The sequence below is a fragment of the Nomascus leucogenys genome, chromosome 22a, assembly GCF_006542625.1.
Source record: "Nomascus leucogenys isolate Asia chromosome 22a, Asia_NLE_v1, whole genome shotgun sequence".
NCBI lineage: Eukaryota > Metazoa > Chordata > Mammalia > Primates > Hylobatidae > Nomascus > Nomascus leucogenys.
In genome coordinates this window covers 136,875,232-136,899,367 of record NC_044402.1, presented here as the reverse complement: position 1 = coordinate 136,899,367, position 24,136 = coordinate 136,875,232, and the positions used below count along the sequence as shown (strand labels likewise).

The following is a 24,136-nucleotide window of genomic DNA, read 5'->3' as shown; positions in this document are numbered from 1 at the left end:
ATCTTTAAGATATCATCAATTGTAAGATGCATCATTATTTTTAGGTGCCATTAAGAAAAAAAATGCTGCCAAATAAGCCAAAACACAACCTTGATTGTAATACACATCCATCCCTAATTTCAGATATGCTAAACTATGAAAAATGTACATCTTAGAATTAGCGAAATGGGGTAAGTGGTGTCTGTCTTATTAGCAAAATATTAAAAGTTTTTAAAATTATAATTATTGACAAGGTAGTGATGAGATGTTCATTCTTAACACAAGGAGTTGAATGGACTCAGCCTTTCTGAAAGCCAGTTGGCAAGTTGCCACAGGATAGTTAAGATATTTATATTCTTTATCCTTAAGTTATATTTCTATCTTAAGATAATCACCAAAAATAGACATGTGTGTGCATAGAAGTTCCTGACAGTGTTCTTTTTAATAGTGAAAAAATTGGGAATAACTTATTTTAGTATTCTTATAGTATGTATCTAGTTAAATAATTACAATGTTAAATAATGTATGATGTCCCTGTATAATGTAGGGATATGCCAGCATTAAAAAGTATGTTTCTAACTAATTTTGACTACGTGAAAATGCTCAAGGTAAAAATTCAGGATTTAGAATTGTACATATAATATGTATAATTATACATAGAATTATATGTATATTTATAATTATATGTATAATTATATGTATATTTATAATTCTATGTATAATTATAATTCTATGTATATACATATATACATATATAATATATGTATATACATATATACATATATGTATATAATATATGTATATAATATGTATAATACATATAATATGTATAATTATCATAGAATTATACATATTATATGTATAATTATACATAATTCTATGATAATTATACATATTATATGTATTATACATATTACATACATATAATATACATATATGTACATATGTATATACATAGAATGTACAATTATACGTATAATTATACATAGAGTATGTATAATTCTAAAGTATATAGATTTCAACTAAAGTGTAAAGACTTCAACTAAGTATATACACACATCCATGCACATACAAAAGAAAGAAAATATGCCAAGTCTGAATAAAGCTGATGTTTTAATATGTGAGCTTTGGGAGATTTCTTTTTTTGTCTGTAATCATATGCATTTTCTAAAATAGTCAAATTTTACTTTGTTAATTAGAAAAAAAAAACACACATTTAAAAGTAAAAGCAGCTCACCAAAATGTCAGAATAGAAGCAACCTGGCTTCACTCCCCACAACAGAAAATCAAAAACAAATATCCAGCACCAAGATTATCACCAGCAGTGTCCCATAGCTCAGATTTAAGGATGACATGGCCTCCAGGGCCACAGAGAAGTAAAAAAACTCTGAGCCGATAGTAAGAGCATCAGACTTCTATATTCACAATGCTCCTCCCCACAATCTGCCAGGTACCTCATGTGTGGAAAAATCTCCCGCAGACTCATGGTTTCTACCCTGAAAAGTGAGATCAGTGTCAACAACCAGCTTCCCCATCTTGGGTTCCCTTGCAGGAGAACTATCCCTGCCTCAACCTACAGGAAGCATCATGAGTATCTGTAAGGATAAAAACCTTTTAGGGCAGCCAGAGACAAAGGGAAAGGCAGGACTAGCATCCCCAGCCCACAAAACTCTTCTCTGTATCTTGGCCAAAAGAGATGCAAAGTCAGAATGGCTGTTCAGCAGCACCATACTGTAGAAGGCAGGCTCCACAGGTCCCCTGGGCACAAACCACTAGCCAGCCTTCCTGCATAGCAGGGATATCCCCTTTGGGACCTTCCCCACTGGGACAGGCAGCACTCCAAATATTTGCTAGAGCTAATGCAAACCTGGGCTTAAGGTTCCATACAGTACTGAAACGGAGGCAGTTACCTAGCAATAAAGGAAATTCAACAGGTAAATTGTAAAGAACCCCTAAGCAAACATATCAAAAGGAAACCAAAACAATCCAAACAGAAAAGACTGGAATAAATAACTAATTCTTCAATGACAAGACATAGACATACACCAACAAGAAATAACAGCAAACAGGAAATGTGACCTCCTCAATGAGACAAAGCAAGAAGCCAGTTACTGACCCTAATGAGATGGCAACATGTGTGCCGTCAGATCAATAATTCCAAATAGCAATTAGTATATTTACAAAACAAAAAAAGTAATATTAAATGGCAGTAGAGTTTCATAAATTTTTCCCGTAATATCTCCAGATTGTTTGGTGTATATGGATAGGTAGGTACATGATGATATGTCAGTATTTCTCTGTTCAACACCTGTAAGAGACATATGGATATAGAATGTAATGATAAAAACAATTGTTATGTCCAGTTTTCTACTTTAAAAATTAAATTAGAAGTCAAAAGATTTAATCTAATACAATCTAAGTTTAACATGAAATTTTACTAGAATCAGTTGAGATTCAACAACTTCTATTTAATTAGAGTTCCATTTTATTTAATTCAGTCCACATTTACTGAACACCTATGCTGTGCCACACACCAGAAACTTAGGCAATGGCCAAACACAGTTTGTTCATGCTAAAGTCTTGCTAGCTTACACTATACCATACAAAGATAGAATTACATGTTTTAAACTTTATTTTAGTGTTACTTTGTAGTTTACATGTACTCGGCTCAAATGAATGAAGTTTGTATTAATTTTTTCAGCAATACACAGTTTGAATGGTATAAAGAGAATAACGTGTTTTGTACTCAATGTGACTTTCTTCAGTTTGCTTTTTTTTTGAGTATGTCTTCACTTGGCATTACATGTTCTATTGAACTTGTACACCATTGAGAGATATATGGATTCAGTTTTTAAAAGAATGTTATCTTCTGTTCACTGGCTGAAAACCATTTTTAAAAATCCAAAATCTATTACCCTAAATCCAAGAAATGTTTGCAATTGAATATATTTTCCACTATATCACTGGTTAAGATATTACCTACTCATTTTAAATTTTATTTTTTATTGTTTCATTTTGTTGCACTATACCAGTGTAGAAACCATTGACTTATCTGATCAAAACCGTATTTGTATCTTTAGGAGATGCTTGGCATATTTCTAGGAGTGACTATTTAGTAACTGAAACCAGAATTAGAGCAAGAGACATCATCATGCCTTCAATTCCTGACCAAATGTTTCTTTTACCATTGCCATATAAATTTTTTTGATATTGCCGTTTTAAATATTTATATTCTAAAATCTACAAAGAAAACTAAATAGCACTCTAAACATTTATGTGCAGTTATTTTAATTGGCAGAGCCAATGGAGTGGATCAAGTAGAAGGAAACTTAATGATTGTAATACATTTCATTTTGTGGATCCCTTTGAAATAATTTGTCCTACAGTCATGACCATCATATATTTTATGTTACCCTAAAGCTATCAATGTTTGCATTACAATAAAGAACACTGGGGAAACACTTATTAAAGAGGAAGACCTGTCACTTTTAAAAGCATCTACTGAATCCTGAAAGCACCGTAAAACCCTGTTCACTTTCCCATTCCAACGTGAAGCAAGCTGTATTCTAAATTATTTTTTGGCCAATACATTCAATTTCTTTCTTATTAACAACTAACCTCAAGTACGAGCTTGGGCGCCCACATGAGCACGGCCCTCTCCGGAGACTCCGTTTGGGAAAGCTCTGTGCATATTGTAACTGTGCTTTTGTTGCCCTGAGAACATGGGGTTCCTCTTTGGGAATTGCTGTCAAAGCCAAAGTGAGCAAAGAATCTAAATGAAATGGTCTTTGATGATCACATTTTCATTTCAAAACGAAATGAAACTATGTAGTCTAGCTTGATCATGTGCATTATTCATCATATTTACTGCAGGTGATCTTTGTTTTTATTTAAAAAATATTATTCTCAAAAAATAGATTTGCTGTGATTTGTGGGGTTTTGTTTGGCTTTGTTTTTGTTTTGTTACACTTTTTAAATACAAAAGGGCTGTTCCCTACATGTCCTGGGAAGGAAGCAGCACCTTGGAAACCAGTGTCAGTTTCCAGGCACCAGCTTTGAAGGCCTGCTCCCCTGCCTTGAGGGAGAACCAGGCATGTGGTTGGGGGACAGGTGGGAGTGTGCGCTTCCCAGGCAGGCAGAGCTAGGCTCAAAGCCCAGCTCCGCAGTGTGCCAGTGGAAGGATTTTGAGTGACATACTTAACCAGTGAGCCTCAGTTTCTTCTTCTGTAAGGGCAGGAGGGTGCTACCTATTTCACAGAGACGCTGTTAGGAGGCCCTTATGACAGATTGAAGGAAAATGGTCTAGCCTGGAGCTCGGGATGGGATATGCCATCATGGAATGCTAGCTGATGTTAATTATCTTGAAAAATTGTAGTATGTTGTCACGATATCTGACTGATTTCATACAGTGGAAAACTATCAAGAACTATAACTTTTCATGCAACAAAACAAAATATTCAAAATAAATAGATTATTGTGTAAAATGCATGTGCAACTGAGTTCAAACTATAAAACGTCCTGGCCTTTGTCATCATATACTGGTGAAGTTATGAACTGAAAATGTAGTCTGTTAAAAATATGATCCTGTAAAGCAAAGGGTTTGGAGTAGCCCATAGGGTTTAAATCTCGCCTGCGTCTACCATAGCTAGCTGAAGGGGGGGAATTGTGGAGGCAAAAATGGTGCTACCTGTGCACACAGCTTGTGTTGTTGCACTAGCAAAAAGTTTGGAAACACAAGCAGTGCGTCCTATACAACTGTGTCTGCAGGGCCATCAGACACCTGAGTGAGGAGATTAGAATTTCAAGGACGCCTGGAAGCATCTGTGGTTTTAAAACGCCACTTCAGGAGGCTTTGGGGAACAAAAGGAAAAGTCACCGTTTTCTTTTCTAGTACGTGGGATTTTGCAATCTAGTTACTTGGGAACCTCTGGTTTTATTTTTAGTTTTTTCTTCATATTGGGATGCAGTTTTATTCTTGTCTCAGGTCTCCAGATCATCAGAGACTAAATGACGAAAATAATTCTCTTCCTTACCCTCCCGTTTGTCCCCTGAGCCCAGGAATCCTTTGTCTACATTCTAGGGCAGGACATCTGCCTTTACTTATCTAATATGAGGGCTCATTGCAAAGTGCTCTAATGCATCAGATTAAAGCCATTAAGGTCAAGAACCCTGGAGCCAACCTCCTGGGTTCAGGTTCCAGTTTGACTGTTTTCTAGCTGTGTGAACTTGAGCTGGCACCTTGACCCCTTTGTGCCACAGTTTCTATACATGCAAAATGGAGGTAGTAATAACTCCTACCTCATAGATTTGTGTTAAGCATTAAAGAAACTACTATCTGTAAGGCATTTAATCTAATGTCTGGCAGTAGTAGCATGCAGTAAGCACTACATAAGTGTTAGCTGTTAATTTTTTAAATAGCTTATAATCATGCATTTAGATGCTCATATCATTCATAATTCAAAAATACTTCTTAAATTGCCATATTTTACCTATTTAAGTTAGCAAAGATCAAAACAGTTAACGTTACAGTGTTGGCAAGGTATAGAAGCACAGACATTGTCATGCACTTCTTAATTTTTTTTTAGCTTTTTATTTTTTTATTTTCTTTTTTAAATTTTATTATTATTATACTTTAAGTTTTGGGGTACATGTGCACAACATGCAGGTTTGTTACATATGTATACATGTGCCATGTTGGTGTGCTGCACCCAGTAACTCATCATTTAGCATTAGGTATCTCTCCTAATGCTATCCCTCCCCCCTCCCCCGACCCCACAACAGTCCCCGGTGTGTGATGTTCCCCTTCCTGTGTCCATGAGTTCTCATTGTTCAATTCCCACCTATGAGTGAGAACATGCGGTGTTTGGTTTTTTGTCCTTGCGATAGTTTGCTGAGAATGATGGTTTCCAGTTTCATCCATGTCCCTACAAAGGACATGAACTCATCATTTTTTATGGCTGCATAGTATTCCATGGTGTATATGTGCCACATTTTCTTAATCTAGTCTATCATTGTTGGACATTTAGGTTAGTTCCAAGTCTTTGCTATTGTGAAGAGTGTTGCTATAAACATACGTGGGCATGTGTCTTTATAGCAGCATGATTTATAATCCTTTGGGTATATACCCAGTAATGGGATGCCTGAGTCAAATGGTATTTCTAGTTCTAGATCCCTGAGGAATCACCACACTGACTTCTACAATGGTTGAACTAGTTTACAGTCCCACCAACAGTGTAAAAGTGTTCCTATTTCTCCACATCGTCTCCAGCACCTGTTGTTTCCTGACTTTTTAATGATGGCTATTCTAACTGGTGTGAGATGGTATCTCATTGTGGTTTTGATTTGCATTTCTCTGATGGCCAGTGATGATGAGCATTTTTTCATGTGTTTTTTGGCTGCATAAATGTCTTCTTTTGAGAAGTGTCTGTTCATATCCTTCGTCCACTTGTTGATGGCGTTGTTTGTTTTTTTCTTGTAAATTTGTTTGAGTCCATTGTAGATTCTGGATATTAGCCCTTTGTCAGATGAGTAGGTTGCAAAAATTTTCTCCCATTCTGTAGGTTGCCTGTTCACTCTGATGGTAGTTTCTTTTGCCGTGCAGAAACTCTTTAGTTTAATTAGATCCCATTTGTCAATTTTGGCTTTTGTTGCCATTGCTTTTGGTGTTTTAGACATGAAGTCCTTGCCCATGCCTATGTCCTGAATGGTGTTGCCTAGGTTTTCTTCTAGGGTTTTTATGGTTTTAGGTCTAACATTTAAGTCTTTAATCCATCTTGAATTAATTTTTGTATAAGGTATAAGGAAGGGATCCGGTTTCAGCTTTCTACATATGGCTAGCCAGTTTTCCCAGCACCATTTATTAAATAGGGAATCCTTTCCCCATTGCTTGTTTTTGTCATGTTTGTCAAAGATCAGATAGTTGTAGATATTTGGCATTATTTCTGAGGGCTCTGTTCTGTTCCATGCCTCTATGTCTCTGTTGTGGTACCATGCTGTTTTGGTTACTGTAGCCTTGTAGTATAGTTTGAAGTCAGGTAGCGTGATGCCTCCAGCATTGTTCTTTTGGCTTAGGATTGACTTGGCGATGCGGGCTCTTTTTTGGTTCCATATGAACTTTAAAGTAGTTTTTTTCAATTCTGTGAAGAAAGTCTTTGGTAGCTTGATGGGGATGGCATTGAATATATAAATTGCCTTGGGCAGTGTGGCCATTTTCACGATATTGGTTCTTCCTACCCATGAGCATGGAATGTTCTTCCATTTGTTTGTATCCTCTTTTATTTCATTAAGCAGTGGTTTGTAGTTCTCCTTGAGGAGGTCCTTCACATCCCTTGTAAGTTGGAGTCCTCGGTATTTTATTCTCTTTGAAGCAATTGTGAATGGGAGTTCAGTCATGATTTGGCTTTCTGTTTGTCTGTTGCGAGGGGAAAGTAAATAGTCCAACCTCTTTGCAAGGTAGTTCAGCAGTATTACAATTACAAATGCACATTTTTTATAAAAGTCTGGTCTATGGTACCCATAAATTTTTTTTTAAGTCAGAGGAAACCTATCAGCAGAGAGAGACAGCAAAGCACAGAGAGTAAGAACAGAGACTCCAGAAATAGATGCCTCAGGCCAAAGCCCCAGCCACTTCCTGGCTGTGTGACCCTGGACAAGTTCCTTGACTTCTGTGTACCTCAATTTTCTCATATATAAGATGAAGATAATAATGCTACCTAGTAGCATAAGGCTGTGTTGAGAAATAAGGGAGTTAATACTTTTCAACCACCTAAAATAGTGCCTAGCAAACCATAAATGCCATCAAAGTGTTTATTTTAATATATTTTTAAAGAAAGTAGTACACAAAAGTAACAGATGAAAAGTCCACCACTAATTAATTATAAGCACAACTAGACCTCTTATAACCTGGTTCCTAATAAAGCAATGTTTTTTACATACTAAAAATTTTTTTAGAAATTAGGCTTAACAGGCTAGAACATTTTTTATTCTTTAATAGTTTTGTGCCCACTAAAATTGTTGCATCTAAGATAAAGATTTACCATAACTTTACTCTGAGCTAAACCATCAGCTCTAGCTATCTGTACTATCTTTTTTCACTTCTCCTGCTGGGTTCATCTTTATGAGGAGGTATATTGTATAAACACAGATACATAAATATAGATATATTACTCTGAAATGAAATGATGAAACAAAATGCCTGATTTTAATAAACTAAAGAACACCTCCCTCTTCGCATGATCTTGAAATGAACCAACTGAGGAGCGGTGCATTCTGCAGCGTGAGGTCTTCCATGTGCAAAATTAGAACCAGGGCATGTGGCGAGCCCAATGATCTAACCGAACACGCGCCTCTAAGTGCTTCCTAATGAACACTGAGGTGTCCGGGGGGCCGCGGTGCTCATCAATCTCTGCACTGACGATGGCGAGAAATTTCACAGGATGGTCATTTGCTGGGAATGGATGTCTACCCTGCTTCTTCTTCGCCTTCATTAACAACAAAGCGCCACGAAGAGCACACTCCAGCAAGACAGCAAGCTGCCCCAGAAAGTTAACAGCATTCAGTCACTTATTTGCAAGTATATTTGCAGCTGATAAATTGAACAGACTTTCATTTGGACAAATGTCCATTTTCTCTTACTAATTTGAAGAAGGATTTTTAAAGACAAAGCCCATCGAACATTAGATAAGCATTTTAAGTTAATGGCCCATGTAGTCCTATTTCCCCACAAACTCAGGAGGCATCATGTTATGTCCTATTTTTACAGCAACATCAATTATTAATATGTATATTTTTGCTGACAGAGGACCTTGCTATAAATGTAGGTTTCGTTATCCAGTTCTGGGTCATTAACTATGGAAAGCTTGTAAATATAATGGTTTATTCACATGGGAAGCCTTCATTAAGATGCATTATTCTACAGCTGATGTATTTCAATATATAGTATACTATCGTGTTCTCTATCTCCCTTTAATATTTGTAATTTATTTTTAAATGAGTTGCTGTTTTTGCAGTGAGTTAACAAATTTGAATTCTGCATGACCAAAGTTGCTAAAGAGGAAAAGATGTTTTAGCCTAAAGGAAAAGCTGCTCATTAACATAGGACCTAAATATGTTATAACCTTTAAATTCAAAAGCAACCGGAGAAAGGAGCCACAAATGACCCAAATGTATTTTTGTCAGAGAAAGTCTATATCAAGAAACATGCATGAATACACACATATTAACAGCACAGCATGGTGTAATAGGAGAAACACAGCACTAAAGGAGCCAGGAAGCCTCATTGCTGGATTCTTCATTAACATGGAATGACGGGAAAGTCACTGAGTTCTGAACCTCTGTTTCCTCATCTGTTCAGTGGGATAGTCATGTCCTCATTCTTACCTCAAATAATAGATGTGTGGCCAACATGGTGAAACCCTGTCTCTACTAAAAATACAAAAATTAGCTGGGCGTGGTGGTGCACTCCTGTAGTCCCAGCTACTCAGGAGGCTGAGGCAGGAGAATCACTTGAACCCAGGAGGTGGAGGTTGCAGTGAGCTGAGATCACGCCACTGCACTGCAGCCTGGGCGACAGAGTGAGACTCCGTCTCAAAAAATAAATAAATAAATAAATAAAAATAAAATAAAAATAGGCGTGGAGATGAATAAAGAAATGCAGTACAGGAATATGTAAGACGAGAACCATGCCAAGGGGCTATTAGGAAAATCCAATGACAGCTGAGTGTTTTGTTGCACTCGTGGATTGTGGAGGTATTAGGAAGTTTCTTGGACACTTCGTATAGGGCTGTTGACAAGACACAAATCAGAGTCACCTGCTCATTGATTCATTTTTAGGGATGAAAGGAGAAAAGACTCAGGTAAAATATAGTTTGTCTGTATACATCTATGAAGGAAATCTTCAAATAACAACAGGAACAACATAATTTGGAGAAAAGCAACATCAGATGATACACTATACAGTAGATAATTGTGACATTATTAATACAAGACTTCAAAACAATTTTACACTTTCATCAGAGGCAAAAAAAAAATTTCAGTCATTTATTGCAGAGATCCATTTTAACATCTCCGTGAAAACTAAATTAGCCATTGGAGAGATTAAAGTCTCTATATGAATTTATGCTTCTGTCTTACACACTTAAGATGTAAGCACTAGGAATGAAAAACATTGCCTGGACGATATAAGAATTGGATATTTTTAATGATTATATAAAGGAAATTCCTAATGTTCAGTTTTGACACAAAATAATATAAAGAAAAGCCATGCTTTTGAGTACCTTTATTGAGGCAATTAATGATCATTTGTTTTTAACATTGTTTTTTAAGATGATTCTGTAATTCTCATTCTATATTTGCTTTTATGTTACTTTAAAAAGTAATTTTTAGGGCTTTTTTCCTAGCATCATAAAAGTTGTATGTTCTCAGCCGGGCATGGTGGTTCACCCCTGTGATCCCAGCACTTTTAAGAGGCAGAGACGGGCAAGTTGCCTGGGTCTAGGAGTTCAAGACCAGCCTGGGCAACATGGCAAGACCCCCATCTCTACAAAAAGTACAAAAAATTACCCAGGTGTGGTGGTGTGCACCTGTACTCCCGCTACTCGGGAGGCTGAGGTGGGAGGATCGCTTGAGCCCGGGAGGCAGAGGTTGCAGTGAGCTGAGATTGTGCCATTGTACTCCAGCCTGGGTGACAGACTGAGACCTTGTCTCCAAAAAAGAAAAGTTGTTTGTTCTCATTTTACTAAACTTAGAAAATTGGCTCAAATTTCCTTAGGATTTTCTAATGCATATATTTACAAAGTATGGTATGTGTGGTTTCCTTTTCTCTTTTAACTGACTTTATGGGATGAGTGGACACTGTATTTTGATGACATCTTCATTGTGAAATCCCTTCCACCTCTAGAGGCTCATAGGTATTTCTTAGAGAGTGTGTGTATATGTGTGTGTACATTTGTGTTACATTTAACTAATTCGTTTAAAATTTATTTAAGTTTAGGACATGAATTGAATCTTTAAGATAATGATTTTTTCCAAGTAACTGATTTAAGTTTATAGTTTTGCTAATGTCTTTTCTAAACAGAGTCTTGAATTTTGCCATATTCTTGTTTCACAGCTTTCAAAATGGACTTTAATGTTGTTCTCTTACCGTTGGACGTTTCTTTACTCCAGAGCTCCCTAGTATTCGTGGATTTCACCCACTTAGCTATTGGTACAGCCTGTCCTAATGACCAGAATCACAACAGCGTTAGCCATGGTGTCTACAAAAAATAAGAAAGGAACAAGTATAAAATAAGAAACTATTCTGGGAATATAAGAGCATGCCAAAAACTAAAACAATAACAATAACCACTCCAAAATTTAAATAATCCAAATGATACACATAACTGAAAGTCAAATTGGTTCTGGAAGATAAAGCTAAAGAAATCTCCTATTTGTACTATAACATAGTGATTTTTTTTCTCCTATTTGCACTATCACCTAGTGCAAATAGATGAATGGGAAATATAAAAGCTCAGAGTCATGAAAAATCAATCTGGTGGTCTGGCATTTATCTAATGTTTATTGCAGACAAGGAAATGGACAAAAAGAAATAATAGAAGGAAAACTTGAAGAGTTGAAGGCAATTCTTTATACTGAATAGACCTACCAAAGGAGAATACAATGAATGAAGAAATGCCTACACCTACATACATTTTGATGAACTTTCAAAACTCTAAGAGTAAAGCATTATAAACACTTTCAGGGAGGAAACAGCTTATTTGCAAAGGAACAACAATTAACTTTGCAAAAAAGGAATTGGAAACTCTACCTATTAGAAGTAGAATTCCTCAAGGGAACTACCAAAATGCCATTCAAGTGGGAGGGGCCAAATGAAGACATCTTTAGAAATGCAAGTCCTTATAATATTTATGGCTGTATGTATTCATTCTGAAAGTTACACTCAAGGACATACTTCAGCAAAATGAAAACCGAATACAAAAAAGAAGAACAAGGGTTATATGGTTTGGATGTTTGTCCACTCCAAATCTCATGTTGAAATGTGATTCCCAGTGTTGGAGGTGGAGCCTAGTGGGAGGTAATGGATCCTGGGGGCAGATCTCTCATGAATGGCTTAGCACCATCCCCTTGGTGGTGAGTGAATTCTCTCAGTTCACACAAGATCTGGTTGTTTATACGAGTCTGGGACCTCCCCTTCTTTATCTCTTGCTCCCTTTCACCACGTGAGGCACTGGCTCCCTGTCACCTTCCATCATGATTGTAAGCTTCCTGAGGCCTCACCAGAAGCCAAGCAGATGCTGGCACCATGCTTCTCATACAGCCTGCAGAACTGTGAGCCAAAATAAACTTCTTTTCCTTATAAATTACTCACCCTCCAGTATTCTTTTATAGCAGTGCAAAAATGGACTAATGCAAAGGGTAAACAGAGAAACCAGGACATCTCATAGTTAAATGTAAACATATCTTGCTTTTCAAAATTAATTACAGTCTATGATATTATAAAATGAGAGGTTGTGGGAAGAAAAGTGAACACATGCATAGGTCCTATACTTGTTCAAAGAAGCTCTAGATTATGATAAATTCTAGACAGATAGAAATATAGATGTTAAGTAACATGTTAAATTTTAAGATAACCAGTAGAAGATTAAAATAAATTGTATAATTTTTAAACCACTACATGACAAGAATGAACAAAACTACATAAATCCAACAGAAGGTGGGAAAGGAAGAAAAAAAAAACACAAGAAAGTGTGTTAGATAAAAAACTTGAGAAGATTATCTCCAAATGTTTCTTCTGTACAATGGATACAATTTTTCTTTTCTATAATTCTCAGATTGAGTTTTTTTAATCCAGATCTATGTTGTTGACAGGAGAGAAACCTCAAACATATTGAAGCTGAAAACTTCAAAACAAAAGAACATAAAGCATTATGTCAGGGACTTTGGATTAAATACACTAAGTAAATGCACTCAGTTAGCTTTGCTTCCTCTGGATGCTTGTATTTCTTATTTGCCTTTGCTAAGACACTATGGAAGATATTAAAACATTTGTATAGTTTCTGATATTTTTACCAACTGTAACTTTTATGACCTCAAACCTTGTTGCTTGTATGTATTTTCAGAATCCACCTCCTCTCTTTAATGAAGTCAGTGCTACAGTAATCCAGGCTGAAAAGGTGGACTGCCTGCGGAACGAGGTGCAGATAAAGCATGAAGAGGACTACAGGGAAGCCCTGGTTACCATCAAGAATGACCTAAAGTTGATAGAAGGCCTGGACATCAAGGAGAACCTTCAAGACCAGATCCGGCATTGGTTCATCGAATGCAGGTGAACATGAGCTACATTGTGACATATCCAGTCTATTCTTTAGTGGCTGAGGTTATTGTATGTTTTTAAGCACAGAAGCCTATTGATATAGAGTCATGAGGTTTCTTGGCTTCATTTTAGAAACGTGAAGTGCCAAGGCTAAGAATTCAGAAATTAATTTTTTAAAATATGGAAAAACGGCCCACATAGTGCCTATGTGACCACATGGCTTGGAATATAATGAGTACATGACATAGCCCAAGGATGGCAGGACTTCACAGGCCAGGTCTGTCCAAAAGCCAGGGGACCCAGAAACAACCTTCCCTTCTGGCATCTAGCCAGCCTCTCTACTTGTAAGAAGCTTGAGATTCTCGATCATGGTCCCTCTCGGTCATAATCCTTTGAGGCAGCTGCTGATTCCTGGGACTAGACACCTGGCCACCAGGTCTCCTTGAAATGATGGTGTGTTAGGTGGTTCTTGGATTGCTATAAAGAAATATCTGAGGCTGGATAATTTCTAAGGAAAAGAAACTTAATTGGCTCAAGGCTTTACAAGCTTTATGGGAAGCAAGGTGCTGGTATCTGCTCCTGTTTGCCTCAGGGAGCTTTAACTCAACTCACAGCAGAAGGTGATGCAGGAGAAGGCATGTCAAATGGCAAGAGCAAGAGCCAAAGAGAGAGTGCGGGGTTGGCGGCGGGGGGTGGTGCCACACACTTTTAAACAACCAGATCTTGCAAGAACGCACTCACTATAGCAAGGACAGCACCAAGCCATGAGGGATCCACTCCCATGACCCAGACACCTCCCACCAGGCCCCACCTCCAACAGGGGGGATCACATTTCAACATGAGATTTGGAGGGGGCATCCAGACTTTATCAGATGGATAGATTTTGATGAACTTTCAAAACTCTAAGAGTAAAGCATTATAAACACTTTCAGGGAGGAAACAGCTTATTTGCAAAGGAACAATTAACTTTGCAAAAAAGGAACTGGAAACTCTACCTATTAGAAGTAGAATTCCTCAAGGGAACTACCAAAATGCCATTCAAGTGGGAGGGGCCAAATGAAGACATCTTTAGAAATGCCTCCAGGCATTTCTAAATACAAGCCTCCAGGTGTATTCATATTTAAGGGTGTTCTTTAATGCTCTTAAATGAAATGTTAAATGAGTTAAAACTTGTTTACAAAAGATGGTTTGTAACCGGTATTCATCAGAGAATTTTTCTACAGAGCAGAACACTTTGTTGGTAACCAATTAGAAGAGTTTTTTAAATCAATTTTATTTCAAGAAGGGAAGAAAAGAGGGCAGATTGTTATGATCAGTCCCAGGAGCCATAGAAGGCAGACTTGGCCATCTGTTTTCTTGATGGGGTATTGCATCATATCACATCAGGTCTCAAGATGCTCTGATGCCAACTGTGGTTAGCTCATCAGGACCAGAGAATTTAAATGTTGGCAATAGAAAAATCGAACTTTCTCTCAAAAGATTCTATTAAAAGATATCTGTGGCAGGCAGCCTCTAAGCTGGCCTCCAGTGATCCCTCCCCTGAAGTATGAGCTATACCTAGTAACACTTCCAAAGACAAGGATACGGCTAGAGTGATGGGATATCACTTTCATCCTGCTCACCTTTCCTGTTCTCTCACTTGCCTTCTCCCTTGCTGGCTCAGAGGAGTCAGCAACCATAGTGTCAGCTGCCCAGTGGAGAGGCCCACAGGGCAGGTTGCTGGGGGAGGCTCCCAGGCAACAGCCAGCGAGAAGCTGAGGGCCCCCTCCAGCAGCCTGAGAACTAAATGCTGCCCACCAACCACAGGCATAGACTTGGAAGTCGATCCCCTCAACCCAGGTGAACCATCAGATGAGACCACAGTCCCCGCCAGCACTTTGTTGGCAGCCTTGTGAGAGACCTTGAAGCAGAGGCACCCAGTGAGCCACATCTGGTTCCCCACCCAGAAACTGTGACACAGTATGTCTTTGTTGTTTCAAGCTGCTAAGGCTTGGAGTGACTTGTTATGCAGCAATAGATATCTAATACATATCAATTACTTTTACAGTGATTTACAAAAACCTAAACTACTATAAACTTCTTGTGTTAACTTTATGTGGGATCCTAATCCACTATCTCCTCAATAATACTTCAATTTTATATCAAAGTTTCTTTACGAATGTTTGCTTCAATGACATGCTTTTGACTGAGAGTTCCATCTTTTCCTACAATACAATTTTAAAAGTGATGACTTTTAAAAATTCAAAATTGATTACATTTGTGAGGTTTTCTTTCCATGTCTTATTTATCAGGTATATTTTATAGCAAAATGGGATATTTTGAATGCAGGAGTATTTAAAATGAGGAATTTGATGTTGTGTAAATTCTGTACTGATGGTGATGAATGGAGACAGAGGGCTGCTGTTAACTGAGCAGACGGTATCGATGTGAGCATACCCCTCCTTTCTCCATCCCTTTCCTCCTTGCTTTCTGGGGATGGTTTCATGAGAGTATACATTTGTCAAAACTTATAAAATTCTATCCTTGAAATATGATCAGTTTATTGTATATCACTCAGGCCTCCATAAAGCTGTTAGAAATATATCACAGTAATGGTAGTATATCAGCAAAAATGCCAATGCTTTTGTTCTTTAAAATATCGTGTTCTGTTATCCAGAATACCAAAACCCGGTTTTCCCATGCTGCCATCATTCTCAGACTCCCACTCCTGCTTATGGTATAAGACTTGCATCTTCATGAAAAATGGGCCACAGTAAAAAAGACAATAAATAAATAATTTTAAAAAGTGGTGGGGGAGGGAAGACTTGCATTTGCTAATTATAGGTGACTCTGTCTCTTCTGGTTTAAAGTAATCTCTTTCAGGTTAACTGTCTCTCATGGGTAAATTTGAAGTCAATTTAAATGTCTCTCTCTTAAGAATCTTGCCCCATTTTTCTTCTTCTTACTGCATCTGACTGTAAAAGGAAATTCCATATCCTTACACCAACAGCTGGTGGCTGGGGCAAAGAGTGCCAGGCACACGGTTTCATACCTTGGTGGTTTTTTGTTTTCTGTTTTGTTTGTTTGTTTGTTGTTGAGACAGAGTCTCGCTGTGTCACCCAGGCTGGAGTACAGTGATGTGATCTCGGCTCACTGCAACCTCTGCCACTTGAGTTTAAGTGATTCTTCTGCCTCAGCCTCCCGAGTAGCTGGGATTACAGGTGTATACCACTATACCAGGCTAATTTTGTATTTTTAGTAGAGACAGGGTTTCACCATGTTGGCCAGACTGGTGTCAAACTCCTGACCTCAAGTGATCCACCCGCCTCAGCCTCCCAAAGTGCTGGGATTATAGGTGTGAGCCACTGTACCTGGCCCCTGGTGGGTTTCTGCAGCCATGTGGTATGGCTGCACTGGTCTGGCCCACCTGGTCTATTGGGGGCTTCCTTTGCAGCCCATGGTTTCTGCCACATGTCCCCAGGCACTGGCCACCCACAATCCAAGCCTCTTGGGTCTGAGCCCGGCTCTGCTGGCTGCTGGTTCTCCCCTATCAGCATAGATGGTGCCAGGCCCAGGTCTCAGGGGCCTATCCAGCAGGTCCCCTCCATTTTGCTACCATCAACCCCACACCATGCTGCCCAGGTGGGAAGATGAGCACCGCCTCGAAGTTCTCAGATTCTCCTCAGCCACTCCAGGGCTTCTGCTAGGGTCTCAACATTCACCCCCCTCTTTGACCGAGGCCCTTACTGCATGGGGCCCAAGGGCTCAGGGTCCCCACCCTCACTCCTCTCTCTCCTTCCCTCACCGTGCTGCCCCACTACTTTGTTGTTCAAGTTGAGAGTGACTTGTTAGGAAAGCCCCCTGACTGTTCCCTCCCAGGTTCCTTCTGTCTCCTCCTTGAGCTCTGAGAGCCCCTCCACTTTGCTCCTCCAGGCAGTTCGGCACAATGATTAGGAATGTAAACTGGAGCCATTGCTTCCCGCAAAATAGCTATGTAAGCTTGGGCAAGTCATTTAGCTTCTCTATGCGTCAGTTTCCTCATCTGTGTTATGAGGACAAGAATTGTCCCTGTTTCACGGAGTTGTGAACAGATGAAGGGTGCTTAGACCTCTAAGTGTGGGCCACTGTCATTTCTCCCAGGCTGTAACCACTGCTCACTCAGATGCCCCCTCTCCCATGTAAACTGCAAGTCCCATTAAGACTGTGCCTGGTACTAGGATGAAACTGGTATATAAATTTCATGAATAAGCAGTGAATGGTGCAAGCCAATGGTGTAAGCCAATGGTATTACAGTTTTTCATTCTTACTCAATTACATAATTGGGTCTGGAGAAAATATACTTGGGATGATTTTGTGCAGTTGCAATCATGGAAATGCAGGTAGAAAGGCATTGTTTCAAAAGAATTAAGTCTTTTGATTAAATCACTTTGGTTTACACCAAAAACTGTCCTTTCCATAATTAACAAGGATTGTGTGCTGTGTGCTCAATGTTCATGAGTTTCCCTTATCAGGAACATCCCCCATTTTCTCGTGTGTCAGAGAATAGGTATTCAAAAATATATTTTCTGTAAATGAAATGATTCTTTACTTTCATATAGACAGAGTAAAATCTAATTTATTATTAAGTGGCAAAACCAAGTTGAAAACACTATGTACAACTGTAACCCCAAATATGCTAAAATATATATATTGTATATATTCACAAACACATTTAACTTGTTAAATCTATGTTTGCAGTCCAGGCATGGTGGCTTACACCTGTAATCCCTATACTTTGAGAGGCTGAGGCGGGCACATCGCCTGAGGTCAGGAGTTCGAGACCAGCCTGGGCCAACATGGTGAAACACCATCTCTACTAAAAATACAAAAATTAGCTTGGCGTGGTGGCAGATGCCTGTAATCCCAGCTACTCGGGAGGTTGAGGCAAGAGGATTGCTTGAACCCGGGAGGTGGAGGTTGCAGTGAGCCGAGAATGCATCACTGCACTCCCTCCTAGACGACAGAGCAAGACTCTGTCTCAAAAAATAAATAAAATAAATATATATTTGCAGATGGATGGAAATTCCAGGAAGGATGCACTAGAAACTGTCAGCATGGCTACTTCTAGCGGCTAGAGTCGTGGGGTTACTTTTGTTTCATATTTTTCTGTACTGTTAGAAGTAGAGAAAATAAGTGTTATTTTTATAATAAAAACCCTCATTAAAAAAATGTATGTGAGGACAAAGAAAGGCCATCTATTTGGGTTGATTTTACATTTTTAAGACACCCTGATTTTAGAAACGTCACTGAGTATAATACCTTGGGCACCCGTGGCAACCATCTTTTGACAAAAGGGCAGGGAGACGGGGCTGGCCGTGGATGTGAGTTGCTTCCCCGCCTGAGGTCCTGGCAGGGTCATTGGAGACGGGAGCAGCTCTGGATATCATCCCGGGAGCACGTTCTCAGTTGTCCCAGGGTTTATGGACGCCCTTTGAAGATCCAGCCCTCACTGGCCTGTCCCTTGAGAACACTTTATCCGGTGTCTTTGACCTGACAGTTTGGAGTCCAGTTAGAGTCATCCTCGTGGGTGTGCTGTGCAGACTTCACAAAGATGTAAAAATGCCTCTTTTTGAAGTAATGGAAGGTCAAGGGTGAATTTATTTTCCTGAATTGGATTACACTTATCTGATTGACTTTGATAAAATCCCTTTCCTTGCTTTTTTAAATCAAAGGCAAATAAAAAGCAAATATTGTCTTTTGAAACATGAAACACGGTCAGTCCTCAGGATAAATTCCAATAGGACACACAATGACGGCTCAACAAATTCTTAAAAGTTACAGTTAATATGCACGCCCACGATTTGGAATACTTATGCTTATCTCATTGAATCAGCACTTACAGTTGTCAAAAGGGGTTGTTTTTTAAGTCAATTCTTACGTTATTGTATGTGAAGTTTTTTTTCCAATGTTAAAAGTAACGTTCATTGTAGAACATTCACAAGATAGAGCTTAAAGAGGAAAATTAAAATCATCTGTGAGGATATAGAGATAGCTACCATGAAATTTCTTTATAAATTTCCTTCCAGTCCTTTTCTCTCACATATATATGTATATTTTAATTACAGTTTTAGGAATTCTTTCTCCAATTTGTAAAAATTTAACATTGAGATTTCGCTTGTCCTTAAAATATTCATCCAAGGAAAACGATCTTTGTTTTGATGGCCTCACTTTCGATTGCATGGATGCACTAGTTAATTAATTGATTATGATCTTTTTAAATATTTTACCAAATTGATAAAAGAAAAATGGTATGTCAGTCATCTTTTAATTTGTGTGTGTTGTATTAATAGGGAGGTTAAATAGTCTTTTGGTTTCTTCGTCGCAAGCATTGTAAAATGCCCAGTCATTTATCCGCTTCCCTTTTGGGTGTTTTTTTCTTTTCTTTAAGTGATCTCTAAAATGTAGTTATATATGTATTACAGATGCTAAAGCTTTTTGAATTATTGCAATAATGACTTCTCAGTTTATCATTTGCCTTTTTTTTGTTTTTTGAGCCGGAGTCTCGCTCTGTCGCCCAGGCTGGAGTGCGACAGTGTGATCTTGGCTGACTACAACCTCCAACTCCTGGGTTCAAGAAATTCTCCTGCTTCAGCCTCCCGAGTAGCCAGGATTACAGGCACCCGCCACCATGCCCATCTAATTTTTGTATTTTTAGTAGAGACAGGGTTTCACCATGTTGGCCAGGCTGATCTCAAACTCCTGACCTCAGGTAATCCGTCTGCCTCAGCCTCCCAAAGTGCTGGGATTACAGGCATAAGCCACCATGCCCAGCCTGTCTTTTTTTTTTAACTGACTTATAGGAAAGCCAGAAAGAGAGGGAAAGAAAGCAACAGTGAGAAAAACGATACCGTCCCCAGCAGCCCATTGCCCATTTTCTGCCAGCGAATGCCCCCTTGCTGGCTGGGAGCCCCTGGGCATCACTTCTCTGATGCTGTGGGGTCAAATGAGGTGATGCCAATAAAATACTTGGGCCCCACAAATTACTTGTTGAGGTTATGCATTTTATGGGTACATTTTCTGTTTTGAATGAGATTTTCTTCAAATATTTTCCTTATTATTGGTTGCATACTTGTATATAGTTTGTGCATCCCTAAGGGAATTCTCACATTAGTTCTTGTAGTCTTTTAGTTAATTCTCTTGGATTTTACTTCCTGCCGCCACTCTGGTGTGTTTTCTCTTGCTTCACACTTAAGCTCTACAGGCCTAGAATTTTCTAGATTGTGTGATAGTTGTGTTTATTTTTCTTTGTACTGGATGAACGATTTGAAATAGCTATTTTTGTCAAATATTGCAATTTAAGGAACATGATTTGGGTTTGGAGGTGCTTCAGTTGTTCATCAAGCAAACACTGATGCCCTCTACTTAAACCTTCGGCCCTACCTCCTACTCCCAGAGTCACAACTCAAGTGTGGGCTCCTTCCCCGTACCCCGCCCCTGGCCTCCCTTGTAATTAGAACCATTTTGGTGGTTGGACACGTTAGATGTGTATTCAACAATAATAATAATAATAATAGAGACTCACAGTTACCGAGCACTCATTCTGTAATTCTCTACTGGGAATTTGAAGTGCTTTATACATTAACTAATTTAACCCTATTATTGGTTCGCTATTGAATTGTAACAAATTACCACAAACTTGGTGGCTTAAAACAATAGAAATTTATTTTCTCCCAGTTCACAGGTCAGGAGACTGATATCAAGGTGCTGGCAGGGCTGTACTCCCTCTAGAAGCTCCCTTCCTTGCCTCTGCCAGCTTCTGGGGGCTTCCAGCATTCCTTGGCTTGTGGCCACATCGCTCTGTTCTCTGCTTCTGTGGTCACATCACCTTGTCCTCTTCTATGTGCGTCTAATCTCCTTCTACCTCTCTCTTATAGGACACTTAGGACTGCATTTAGGACATACTTGGCTAATCCACAATCATCTGCCCCTCTCATGGATCTTAATCATGCCTACAAAACCCCTTTTTCCATATGCGATACCATTTACAGACCCTGGGGATTAGCACTCAATATCTTTAGGGATCATTATTCAGTGTCTACTACAACTCTCAACAGCTCTGTGAGATGAGCACCATAATCCCTTTCATTCATGAATAGTATTCATAATGAAGGAAGAAATTACAGACGTTTGTATTTGTCTAGACCAGGGCTGTGCAATAGGACTTTGTGCGGTGGTGGAAACGTGTTTGATGTGCACTGTCTGGTGTGGTAGCCTCTGGCCACATGTGGCTACTGAACACTTGAAAGGTGGCTGGGGTGACTGAGGATCTGAATTTTTAATTTCATTTCATTTTATTTCATTTTAGTTTAAGCTTAGATGGCCCCTTGTTGCTAGTGGCTCCCATATTGGACAGAGCACTCATGGGTACACTTGTCAGAAAACATCTTGCTCTGATTGGTATTTCTCATGGCTTGAACTGCCATCTAGGTCTCAGGATGTATCAATAAGCTTCATGTTAAAGTATCGTAAAGGGGTCTCGGCTGTAACTTCATCCAGCCACTCGGTATGATAACAGAGAAGCCTGAAACCCAGGTGGGCTGCGTGGCCCACAGCCAGCCTTGGGTCTGCGGGCTCCTGCCACTGAAGATGCAGCAGCCTCTCCTCATCTCCCCACGGGCTTTGGAGCCAGCTGAGTGACTGTCATCTCTGGACCCTGGGACTGATTCTAGGCCTCAGGATCTTTCCAAGTGAAAATTCCAAATTTCACCATCATGGAGCATTGCCATTTCTCCACTACCTACGGTTGTTACTTAATTTGTTGAAAATATGCCTGACTTCCAGCTCATTCTTCAGTGCAGAAGGAGGTAAACACTCACCCTGTACCCCACTCCCATCAGGTGCCAGCTCTGGCACTGGCCGAGGGGCATTACTAGTCTGATTTTAGCAGACTCTTTTAACTCATGTAAGCTTAAGGAATCTGAAGGTGATGTAAATTCGGTAGCCACATTCCATCTTTTAAGCCAACACCTAATCAGTCAGAAGTGGGGTGGCCTGGGAAAACTCGGGGGCTTGAGGTTATCGGGGTCCTCAGCAGGCGAGCCTGATTGAGGGTATAGACCAGCCACTGCTTTCAGTCTTGTGATGTGATGGTGTCTTCTGCATCTCTAATCAACAAATGCATTGCAAATGCCACACACATGCAGAGGAGCAGAGGCCCTAGAGGCAGGCTGCCTGGGTTCAAATCCCGGCTCTATCACTTGCAGGCTGTGTGACCTTGAGCCAGTTACTTAACCTCTCTGTGCCTCCATTTCCTAATCTTAAAAAGGAGGTAGGGGTAGTAATAGTACCTACCTCATAGGTAGAGTAATATAGATTTGTAGGTATAAAGCCCTTAGAACAATATGTGGCACAAGATACACCCTCAGTAATCATGTTAAACCTATAGGAAGTCCATCAGATTCTCAGATAAATGACTTGCAGTTTGGATGTTTCCCATATCCATAGTACCCCATGTTTTTATTCTGGAGTCCGGGGCCTTTGCATTCACAGCTGTACACAGCTTCTCTGGCTCCCACAGTCAAAATGCTGCATTGCCGACCTACAAAAGGAGAAGCTAGCTGGTGCTGGAGGCGCGGAGAGCAAGGGCTGCCAGGGGTGGGGGTGGGCATGCAGCTGAGGGGATAATAACAGGGCAGACAAACTAAAAATTAAAAAAAAACAGCACACAATGTGCTTGAGTCTCCAGGGCAGGTGAGCAGCATGCCTCCGGCTTGCCAGCAAATGCACATTCTTTCTGGAGGAGGTCTTGAAATCCTTCGTTATTTTTTTTTGTTTTCATTTTAAAAATTAAGATACAGCTTAAATGCAGTAAAATTCTCCCCTTTCAGTGTACAGTTCTGCGAGTTCAGCTTTGTCGTTCGAAGGCTTGCGGGACCTGGGGAGACCTCCAGATTCCTTGTCTGTCATCCTCTCAGTAGATGCCAGTCGAACTCGGGAGCTAATCCGCAAATAGCGAGAGCGACCATACTCACTGTCCAGAGAGCTTCAGGCAATGGACAGAATGTCGTGTCTTCACGTTCCTCCCTCCACTCCAGCCTGATGCTCAACCTGCTAGTATCTCCGAGCTCTCAGGCCTGCAGCACCTCCCATCACTAGTCACGCCTTTAAAAGCTGGTCCTTTCTCTCAGATGAACTTGCATTTTTCTACTGCTCCTGCCAGGCAAGGGCACAGCACCAGGTGCTGCCCCAGGAAGCTGTCGTGGGAACCCAAGGCTTCGACATGCTCAGTGGCTTTCTCAGGGTTCATGGCTCATAAGAGGCGAGGCTGGAATTCATATTCAGGTTTCTGATTCCCACGACACAAGTGGGTCTCCTTCTTCCAAACATGCCAGCACGAATGTCCTCAGCCACGTGGTGCAGAGGAGTGGTAGGTGGTCAGCATCATTTTGTTGGAAATAGATGGTGGTTGCACAAAGTCACGCGGCTCACTGTGTGCCACCTGGGAACCCGGGTCTTTCCTAACTCCTAATTGCCTCTCTCTTACTTCTTAGCATCTTTATGCAGAGCATAGTGATGGTTCTATGTAGTTAAAAGGAAAAGACAAAAAGACAGAGGAGGGGACAAAGAGAGAAGGAGAATCGCGGGATTTGAGAAAGCTGGCTGCAGCTTGCCCCAATTATTTTATAGATGACAAAGCAGACTCAGAAAAGTCAGGTAACTTGGCTAAAAACCTGCCTAGTTACTGGCAGATTGAGAACTACAATCTGGGTGAGTAAAGACTTTGAAACACAAGCATTGTGTAAAACTAGAATTGTTTCTCAAGAGAAAGTTCAGAATTGTTCTCTCTGAGGACTTCTAAGGACATCAAAGGAAGCCACCTGAAGGTTCACA

General features: G+C 39.7%; 1 protein-coding gene across 6 annotated transcripts in view; it reads left to right on the top strand.

The window, feature by feature from the left end:
• Window positions 1-24,136, top strand: part of IQCA1 (IQ motif containing with AAA domain 1) — a 171,405-nt gene that overhangs the window by 26,824 nt on the left and 120,445 nt on the right. For all 6 annotated transcript variants that reach the window (XM_030803119.1, XM_030803121.1, XM_030803118.1 and 3 more), the window contains one exon: window positions 13,095-13,300. In XM_030803119.1, coding sequence (XP_030658979.1) covers window positions 13,095-13,300 — 206 coding nt within the window. The remainder of the gene's footprint in view (window positions 1-13,094; window positions 13,301-24,136) is intronic.